The sequence below is a fragment of the Heterocephalus glaber genome, unplaced genomic scaffold (assembly GCF_053883595.1).
Source record: "Heterocephalus glaber isolate CG9 unplaced genomic scaffold, H.glaber_assembly_v1.0 deba00001613, whole genome shotgun sequence".
Taxonomy (NCBI): Eukaryota; Metazoa; Chordata; class Mammalia; order Rodentia; family Bathyergidae; genus Heterocephalus; species Heterocephalus glaber.
The window spans coordinates 4,709,511-4,720,130 of NW_028258384.1; the positions used below are offsets into that span (position 1 = coordinate 4,709,511).

Below are 10,620 nucleotides of genomic sequence, written 5' to 3' on the forward strand. Positions count from 1 at the left end.
TCACTGCAATGTGTAGCTTTTTCCTGCCATTTTTTTTTTTATATAATAAAAGAGGGAGTGAAGCTCGCTGGCTCTCTCTCCCCCCCTCCCCCTCCCAAAAAGAGCCAAATGGATACGGTAAGAAAGAAACACACACACACACACACACACACACACACACACACACACCCCCCAATCTCTGAGGGGATGCCAGTGAGGTGTGGCTTGTATTTAAATATCCAATATGTCAATGTAAGGGGAGTGGGTATGTATATAAAGTGCCGTTTGCATTTGATAGCTCGACGAAGCTAGCAATGAGAGGCCCCGAGAGATGGCTGTGGAGGGGAAGCGGCACTTTGATTGAGAGCAAGGTCAGGAGCGCGCTGCCCCACGCTCTCCTCCACTAAGAAGTTCCTTGGACACGAACAGACGTCGACTGCAGCTGGACAGGACGCAGAGCGAAGGAGCTAGCGAGCGCCACCGAATCCCCCGCGCCCGCCGCGGGAAGAGGCAGTTCGCGCGCGCCCCGCGGTCCAGGCTCGGCCCCGGAGCGTCCCGCACAGCCAGCGCCGCCGTCGTCCTCGCCATGGCTGAGGTGGGGGGGGTCTTCGCCTCCCTGGATTGGGATCTGCATGGCTTCTCTTCGTCTCTGGGGAACGTGCCCTTAGCTGACTCTCCGGGTTTCCTGAACGAGCGCCTGGGCCAGATCGAGGGGAAGCTGCAACGCGGCTCGCCCACGGACTTTGCCCACCTGAAGGGGATACTGCGGCGGCGCCAGCTCTACTGCCGAACCGGCTTTCACCTAGAGATTTTCCCCAACGGCACGGTGCACGGCACCCGCCACGACCACAGCCGCTTCGGTGAGGACCCGGCCGGGAGGGACGGGAGATGGGCGGACAAGTAGCTGGGGCGCCGACGGCTCTAGGTTCCGGCGTGGGGCCCGGCGACCCCCCCCCCAACTTGGAGCGGTCTTGGCCGGTCTAGGCGGGACGCGACAGCGCGTACCAGAGCAGCGCGCTTCCTGGAGCCCCGCGCCCTGCGACGCTCTCGGGAGGGGGTGGAGGCCCCTTGTGTTGTGGCTTCTCATTTACCCACTCCATCCTCCCACACTTGGGAGCCAGGAGCTGTTCTGGAAGTTGGGCACTGAGCCTCCGACCAAAGCAGGTGGAGCTGGGAGAGGAAGGAGTTGGAGCCCTCGCCTAGGAGACCGGGGATCGTGGCTGCTGCGCGGGGGCCAAGCCTCAAAGGCACCAGGCCTGTCGTGGCTGATTGCCTGGAGCAGGAGCCTGCTTGAGCCATGGGTGTGGTGGCCAGACAGCCCGCGTCCGAATCACTTTTAACTGGCAGAGATTGGGCACCTGTCTGCCTTGAGATTGCTCTACCCAGGGTGGGAGCCAATCCAGGCAGCACAACATAAGTGGGGTATCAGGGAATCTAGGAAACCTTGAGGTGTCCACCATTTAAGAATGGGCATAAGTCCTGACCTCTGGACTTGTTGCCTTAGTGAGGAAACCATCCTGAGCCCACTCCTAGCCTCCAAAACAAGTGTCTCCCAGGCCCAGGACAGCAAATATCTAATTTCCATCCAGGATTGTAATCTGCTTGCCCACCACTATGCAGATTGTTCAAAGGACACAGCTGCCTGTCTCACATAGAGAACTAATTGCACAATTAATATAAGCCTTGATGGGACAGAGATTATTAGGTTTTCAAGCAAATGTGTTCCCTCCTCAGTAATTTGTCATTTTTAGTTTCAATTTTCTATTCCCTATTAACGCATCACACAGGTGCTTTAACAGCTGCCTCTCCTCAAGGGCACCTTCTACTCCTAAACCAGTAAGAGGCTCTACATACCATCAAGCATGACACAGTTCCCTTTTTTTTCCCACCTACCTCCACCCTCCAAACTTCCCCATCCTCCTATTCTCCTTGCCTTGCTAGAGCTGCATCTGGTGCTCACAGTAAAAGGGAGGCCAGTTTCTGGCTAAGGGCAAATCTAGCAAACAACTTAGGGCCAGGGTTGGTCTTCCTTTCTGGGAGCAGGCAGGAACTCTAATGAGGTCTATCTCATCTTGGAAAAATGCACTCAAACAGAGCTGGAGTACAGTAGGTTGGGAGGGGTAATGGAGGGGTGCAGGTGTCTGCATAAACTTGCAGCAGGTCCTCAAAAGGGTGATAAGGTGGGGTTAGAAAAGGAGTGTTAACTTGACTCCTTTCCCTTCTGTCGCTTGTGATTTTGCAGTCCTCTTTTGTTCCTCTTCATGAGAAATGGGCCTCCCACACTGGCTTCAGAGATTCCCAGAAATTGGAATAATATAGTTCTTATATAAAAGAAAAGATATATAGGTAGAGGTATATATCATATATGTATATATCATATCACATATATATATATGAAAAGTCATGAAATGATAGAAAATGGGGGGGGGGGGCAACACAAGTGGAGGAATAATGAGCATAGCTCCCAGCTGCTACAAACTGTTTGTATGCCTGAGTTGAGCCCAGTAACCTACGAGGTCAACATAAATCAGTAATAGGCTCTTGGGATAAGTGGTCTTTAATTACCTACCTAAAGGCACATCTTGATTTCTTTTCATCTCCCAGGCCTGCTGAGGGTGTTAAATTTTAGTATATGTGCTGCTGAAGCGAGCACGAGGGTGTTAAATTTAAGGAGAAACCAAAGGAAAAAAAACTGGCAGAGGAGGGGATGTTTTTGCTGCTGTTTAACTGACTGCTTCATTTTTGGTTTTGCCTTTTTAACAAACCCGCATTGCCTGAGACCACCTCTGCATCACCTTTTCTCTTTCCTCCTTCCTTGACTTTATGGCAATTCCATATATTTTCGGTAAAGGAAATGATATCTGGTCAAAGCTGTCTGTAGCCTCCCTTGCCAACTTCCAAACACACACTTTCTCAGTTTAGTTTTTGGCACAGAAAGAGGTGGTGTTTGAGTTTGCTAATTCTCTCCTCCCTCCACATTTGAGTTAATCAGCCAGGATATTCAATAAATCGAAACTTTAACATTCCATAAGTGCTTTAGCAGTCAACATTCCAGCAGGGTAAAGTAGGCCAGAGTTAAGATATAAAATATTATAGATTTCTGCTTGGAGGGAGGAGGTAGTCTCCAAAGGCCATGTAAAGTAAACAGCTATTTGTTGTAATTGGAGAGCACAGCCCCCAAGGATTACCCTGGAATCCATGTGTTCAGAACTAGTCAGGCTAAGCCCAAGAGCAGCCTTGACTCCAAATAATAACCTGTTGGCACAGCATATGCTCCCTGCTCTCCATCTGCAATCAGTAGCCAGAAGTATTTCAATCCCCACCTGGCTAGTGGCATTACGTGAGGTTCACAGGGATCCTGACATTCCTGAGGGGAACCTGTGAGCTGGCAGAACAGGACTTGGGAGCCAGACAGGAGGAGCAGCCTCCTGCCAGCTGGGATGGAGCAGGCTTATGCAGCTGCTTTGGTTTTTGAGTGAGGTGGTTCTTATTTGGCAAAATGCCAAGGTAGCACTGTCATGGCCCTGAAGGCCTGAAAGAATGGCTGAGGGAGCCCAGGCAAGTCATGGAACCAGATTAAATGACATGAGCCAGTCATCTAGCTAGGTTCTGAGGCAGTGAGGCCTGGGACAGATCAATTTTGATTGAGGCCCCAGGAGAGAAAGGTGTAATGTGAAGAGTCTGGAAATTGTTGAGAAAAGACCAGCACTTGAAGCAGACAGGTCAAGACAAGGCAGCATAGAGGAAGGTCTTGGGCTGTGAAGGGGTGAAAGAACTGAGGACAAACTTTGTCTACTCGATATACTATGCCTCAATACTTTGCAGTTAACACCCCTGTCCAGCTGTAGCTGGGAAAATCTGAAAATGGCTTGTTTTCTCTCCCCTTTCATGTTGGCTTGGGTTCAGGAGAGGCCTAGAAATATCTATTCCATCATCATGTGCCACTGGGTTCCCACAGTCTGAATCCAGCTAATAGGAAAGTTGGCAAAGGGAAATGATGCTCAAAGACAGCTGGACAGGGATGATTCCAGCTGTTGGAGACCCTTGTTACTAGACACAACCCAAGTCACTTCCTGTATGATCTGTCCTTTGGCATCAAGGTTAACAGAGAGTTGGAGAAAAACTGTGGTGACTCAATGGCCACACCTCTTGGATTTCATGATTTGTTCTCACACCAGGTCTTGGACAGTGAGATTGCAAGCTGCCCTCTACTAATAAGCTCAGGGTACTCAGAGACATGAGATATTTAGAGAATGAGGGAACTAAGACTGGAAGCTCAGAAGTAATCTGCCTGAACAAAGCAAAGAACTAAAGGCTCCAATAGATTGGTGTCACTCAGAGTTTAGCATCCAGAACTGAGTCATGGCCTGGTTTCTAATCTTTTTGCCATACTGGCCACTCTGAACATTCTTCTGTTTTTCTATATTCCTCTCTAAACATATTAGAACTAAACACAGTACTCTCAGTGTGGTCTAGCTAAAGCAGTCCTCCCCTTTATGCTGGTCACCTCTCTCAATGCAGCCTTAGATCACACTAGCTTCCTCCCCCGCTTTTATGTGGTCCTGGGGATTGAACCCAGGGGTACTTTACTATTAAGCTACATCCCCACCCCTTTTTAACATTTTATTTTGAGACAGGGCCTCAGTAAGTTTTCCCAGGCTGACCTCAAACTTGCAATCCTACTGCCTCAGCCTCCCAGGTAGCTGGGATTACAGGTGTGCTGCCATGCTTAGCATTTTTATATTAGCTTTTAAATGGTTTTTAATTTTTTAAATTTTTATATAACCAGTTTTACATCGGCCATATTTATAATTCCACTGTTTTATATATTTGCTGAGCCACATCTCGCCATTACAGAAATGGACAGACTTGCATAAATGTCCATTGCAGAAATGGATGGATTTGCATATAATTAAAATGTTTATACCATGCTTAAGAGACCCTAGGTTCAATCCTCAGCACCCCCCCCCCAAAATTGTGCCAAAACACAACATAACAGTACACATTTTCAAGAAAACATACATGGTTGCCTGAAGAGGGGAGGTGAATGAGAGCAGCGTATAAAAAGAAACATAATTGAAAGGCCTTTGCACAGATCAGTTGTGTTGTGGTAACAGGCTATGAACTAAAGAGTATGGTTAACTCAACTGTACTTGAGACTCACCTTCCCCCAACAAACACCTCAAACACAAACACCTTGGAAAACTGGTTTGGAGGACAGAAGCGCAGGACTTTATATTAATTTTCATTAAGCTTATTTTATTAAGAGTCAGCCCATTTTTCCATCCTCTTGAAATCTCTTTGGATCTTCATTATGTCATTTCTCTCAGCTGTATGTCTTCTGCACTAGGGTAAGCAGTCTTCTTAGGAGTCAGTTACTAAAATGTTAAACAGGATAGAACCTTGTTCAACACAACTGAAGATTTGGGTCCATTAAATCAGTGTTTGAGTAACCCCTACTTGGCATGAGCCATTTTCCCTTCCCTTCTACTATTGTGTGTCAATCTCTTTTCCCCAGAACTCCTTACAATAAGAGTTAGTAACAACAGACTGAGAATAAAATTCAGAGGACTTCAACACAAGAGACCAAAGGCCAAACTCTAACTATTCTATAGACTAGGAGCAGAAGACCCTTATAAATTTCAAACAGATCTGGGTGGGAGTAGAAATATGTGCCCCCAAAGCTGCCATGCCTAAACATTCTGCTCACAAGCTTATTGCTGGAGCTCCACAGGAGAATGCCCACTGGAGTTTTGAACCTGATTTTAAAATTAACCACTTAAAATTTTTTATCTTTATGGAATAAATTCTATCTCCTATGTAAATTACACAGAATATTATTACCCTTAAGAATTTCACCTTTTAGCCTGACATGGTAGCACATGCCTGTAATCCCAGTGCTCAAGAGACTGAGGCAGGAGAATCACCATGAGTTTGAAGCCAGCCTGGGCTACGTAGTGAGTTCAAGGTCAGCCTGAACTACATAGTGAGACCTTATCTCAAAAACTTATTTTTCATCTTTTGGCCCTATCTGATCCCTGTTATTAGCATGTGTACCCTCTAGCTACTCACACTGGAGTCCTTTCTTATTTTTATCATTCTCCTCTATTAAGGGACATCCTGAGGATCTTTGTGAGTTCCTCAAGCTATAAGTCCCTTACCATTTTTCTCTTTCTGATTAAAACTTTTTCCTGTTTTTTTTTAAAAAAGAATCAAATTGTTTAAGCTTGGTATGGCTAAATCTTAGGTACTTGGGAGGCTGAGGCAGAAGAATTACAAGTTCAAGTCCAGCCTGTGCAATTTAGTAAGACTGTCTCAGTGTGAAGCTCAGTGTGAAGTCCCTGGGTTCAATCCCTAGTACTTGAAAAAATTGCATTTCTTTGAATGAGAAATGGCTACATATGAGTTCATTTCATACCTTCGGATGCCTCAGATAATCATATCATGTTTTTGTTCTGTGTGTTGAAAACATGGTTAAAGATAGGAATATCAAGGAAGAATCTGTTGATTCTTACAACTAGTTGATTTGCTGATTATTACATCTGTATCCAGATAATAGATGCACTATCTTAGGACAAAATTATAAAGTCTTCAGTATCACCAAGATTTTATTTCTAGGTCCTTTTACACTCTTTGGAGTTGATGTATTTCTTTTCTTCTTGTGGGTAAATAAAAATATTTTAAAATCTTTATCTCTGACCTTGTCAGCTAGAATATTTCTGTTTGTTTGTTTGTTTGTTTGTTTTGGTACCAGGGATCGAACTCGGGTTCTTACGCTTGCGCAGCAGGCGGCGAAACCACTGAGCTAAATCCTCGGCCCGTCAGCTAGAATATATCTGAATTCCTTTCCTTTTCCCTTAACTTTGCAACGTCTCAAATCAATATGGAGTCCAATACTACCTGCCAACTCTTTGCCATGGATAAACTTGAAATTCTCAGGAGAGAAGGGGCGAGTAACAAGCTTGTCAACTCGGGACTGTGCTGAAAACACTTTTTAGTAGAAAGCCCTCAAGAGGCCAAGTTTTGCCTCCTGCCATAAGCAGGAGGAACAAATTTACTGACTTGTGTGGCCTTTGTTAGAGTTAGCTACAGGCAGTTGACAGCCTCATGTGGCTTTAAGGACATGAGAGCTGAGGGTGCAAAACAATTTCAGTCTAGAGGACAGCATGTACTCTGGGGAGGAGGGACGTGACATTGGGAATGATACTGAAGCCTGATCTCTTTTTTGCACTGAGAAAGCTGCTGTCCCATTTCTTGAAGTGGGTGCATGGTATCTGACAACAATAGCACTTTATAATTATGGGCTTTTATAGCCAAAGCCTTTTCATGGTCTCTTCCTCATAATATGCCCAGTGGGGCTGAGGGTATACCTCATAATATGCCCAAATCAGAACACTTGCTTAGCATGCTCAAGACCCTAGGCCTGCCTCACCCCCTCTACTGGGGGTCGAACCCAAGACCTTGCACATGCTAGACAACTGCTCTACCACTGAGCCAAATACCTAGCCCCTGAACAACTTTCTCTTGGGTTGATGCTAGTAACAGAATGGCATTCACTTTTTTCTTTAGGAATTCTCGAGTTTATCAGCCTGGCTGTGGGGCTGATCAGCATCCGAGGTGTGGATTCTGGCCTATATCTAGGAATGAATGAGAGAGGAGAACTATATGGATCAGTAAGTATCAGAGGTTTCCCCCCGCCACTTCAGAGATTATTATCACCCGTGTTTGCACAATGTTAGGCAAAAGGATACAAAAATTTATCTAGAACCTGAAAGCACTTTCGTCAATGGTAAAGAATTAGCATCTTCTGGTTACTTCTTGGCTGTCCAGAACATTGCTCCATAACATCTTCACACTTTCTGCCCCCACCCCCATCAAAACATAAGCTTTTCTGTAATATATTTGTTTTCATCTTGCCCATTAGTGGGCCAGACAGTCTGATGATAACAGTAGATAGTTGTGCTGGTTTGTCAGTAGTCAGGCTTCGAGGCATTAACCATCTCAAAGAGCACATCTCAATTTTAACGGGTGCCCAGGTAAGTAGCAGACTAGCCAGCACAAAAATAGGCAGTGCAAGAGCTAGCCTTCAAATTGAGGAATCTGAGGTTAACAACATAGTCCCTGATTTCCAGATTGCTTTAATTGAATCCCAAAGGCCAAATGAAACAAAGAAATGAAGAATGAGGGTCCCGAGGTCTGGTGACAGCCCTAACCCCCTAGCTAGGCATAGGCTGGCTACAGTGCATTTTCTCTATTCTGGAAGGTGTCCAGCATTGGGGAATGGTGACTTTTCTGACCTTAACCCTTTCAAAGGATACCAACTCCTGGCTCAAACTTTTGAGTCACATTGCACGCTTTCTGGCTGCCTACACCCTATTAAATCAGAACACATTTTTCCCTGACACCTAAGAGATAGGCTTGTCCCCAGCACTCAGTTTTGGCAACCCCTGCAAGTACTATGGTGGCTGGATCAAGTGTGAGAAGGGACAGAGACAAGAGACCCAGGAGCTGCCAACTTGAAGTAGCCAGATTGGAGGAGTTTTTCAAGATCTTTTATGTGCTTTCCAACTGACAGGCCTGAGACTCTTCATTAGGAAAGATCATAGCTCAGCTCCCATGGAGCTTCATGTGGATCCACGGCCCTGCCTGTTAGTGGATGTGGTTTACTGTAATCTCAGTGGTTTTAAACATTATTAGCACTAAGTAGGGAGAAAGCTCAGTGGATGCCAGCAGAGTATTGGAAGGTCATAACAGAAATTCTTGGGCTCAAAGAGCTACGGTGAGGCTATCTCCTCCAATCTCTTCCCTTCAGGAAAGATCTCACCCAAAACATTTTGTGTGGCTCATGAAAGAGATAGAGTCAGGAGTATTTTATACTATTTGGAAGAATGATACCTCAGTAATATGGGGAGATACGACTGAAATTTTCTAATGTCAATGTACTATTGCTATTTTAGAATTTTTCCACCAGCAAGCTAGGATGGGAGAAATTTGTCATATAATGGGTTCTGCTTTATTTTCTTCCCCTCACAGAAAAAACTCACACGTGAATGTGTTTTCCGGGAACAGTTTGAAGAGAACTGGTACAACACCTATGCCTCCACCTTATACAAACACATGGACTCAGAGAGACAGTATTATGTGGCCCTGAATAAAGATGGCTCACCCCGGGAGGGATACAGGACTAAACGACACCAGAAATTCACTCACTTTTTACCTAGGCCAGTAGATCCTTCTAAGTTGCCCTCCATGACCAGAGACCTCTTCCACTATAGGTAATAGATCTCCATTGTGACATCTGTGACCCATGTACTCTGGAGCCACAGTTGTCTCTGCAAGCACTATACTCATAGCTGTTCAATTCTTCCTATCAGTTTAGATAACACAGAAGCACTTACTGTTCAACTTGACCCAGCTGGTCCCTTGTTCAAAGTGTATATCAAGGTTGAGTTATTTTGGGGATGGGTGTGGGAGGAGGGGTGGGCCCAAGGGAATCTTGTATATACTTTTTTTTACTCATGTTCTAGTCCCTGGAGGTGGCACAACAGAGAACAGGGACCTCTGCCAAGGCTAGGGGTGTCTTGCCCCACAATCTACCCAAATACCTTTTGACAATGGGTGCAAATGAAAGACCAAGGAATCTGCCATACATGCTACTTACAGATCTTTGGAAAGTCTCATTAAGAAGATCCTTGGGGCTCCAGCCCTGCTGCAGATTTGCAGATCTGCTCTGCAGATTGCTCATTCGTCCTGACATGCAGTTTTCCTGCCACTGGAAGTGGAAGATGGGGTAGGTTATAAGAAAATGATATTAAAATGTAAGCATGGATACTGTGCATAAGGACAAACTATTTATGAAATGTATATGCTATTTATTTTATATATTTATTTATTTCAAAATAATTTTATTTTTAATGAGAGATACTATGACTCGATTTTCATCAGAAAGAATAAAGTCCTACTGAAACAGGATAACAGCTTTTATTGGCAATAAAATTGTCTTTATATTGTAAACCACTGTCTAATATGTTGATTTGTACATTTACTAGGATTAGAATATTGACCAGCTTCTTTCTCTCCCACTCATTGTCACACTGCCTATGTTAGATGACTCCATCATCCAGTGTGTTTGCATTATCTAGGGCCCTATCCAAAGTCCAGGTACAGAAGAATCTGAAGTTTCATATCCTATGACTTTAAACTTAGTGAATTAAAAGTTCCAGAAGGCCTGGACTGTAGGGAACAGGGAAAGGGGACGTTACTAGAACCTCTGCAGTAAGTCCTAGTCTCCTGCGAGCCACGGCAAATTACAGAAAAGGTAAAAAAAAAATGAGACTTTGAGAAGAAGCGGAGCTTTGGGTCTGATCAGTGCTGCTCTGGGCAGCAAAGAAGAAAGCCCCCAGTTTACCGCACATCGGGAGAAACAAATGTAACAAATGACTTGCAGAGAGTTCGGTACATCTACTTAAACAAGATGTAACAATCCAAGAACAATGAGGAACTGAGTAGATGAAGATTTTGTTCCTTCCACAATGTCTTCAGCTGGTGTAATCTTGTCCTGGAGAATCACAGCATCACCAGATCATTGAGGTCTCAGTTGTGACCAGAGGCCAAAATGAAATTATGTCTTGGAATGCCATA

General features: G+C 44.9%; 1 protein-coding gene across 1 annotated transcript; it reads left to right on the forward strand.

Annotated features, from left to right (window-relative positions):
* The first annotated feature begins 297 nt into the window (after positions 1–297).
* Positions 298–9,990, forward strand: Fgf16 (fibroblast growth factor 16). Its single transcript, XM_004867486.3, has 3 exons — positions 298–839; positions 7,549–7,652; positions 9,013–9,990. Exons 1-3 carry the CDS (start codon positions 566–568, stop codon positions 9,256–9,258), a joined length of 624 nt encoding a protein of 207 aa, XP_004867543.1. The 5' UTR covers positions 298–565; the 3' UTR covers positions 9,259–9,990.
* The last annotated feature ends 630 nt before the right edge of the window (positions 9,991–10,620 follow it).

Excerpts from the sequence above, each read along its gene's own strand:
- Fgf16 (XM_004867486.3), top strand. The coding sequence starts at position 566 with ATGGCTGAGGTGGGGGGGGTCTTCGCCTCCCTGGATTGGGATCTGCAT. Across the intron at positions 840-7,548 it reads CCACGACCACAGCCGCTTCG|GAATTCTCGAGTTTATCAGC; the intron begins GTGAGGACCCGG and ends TTTTTTCTTTAG. Across the intron at positions 7,653-9,012 it reads GAGGAGAACTATATGGATCA|AAAAAACTCACACGTGAATG; the intron begins GTAAGTATCAGA and ends TTCCCCTCACAG.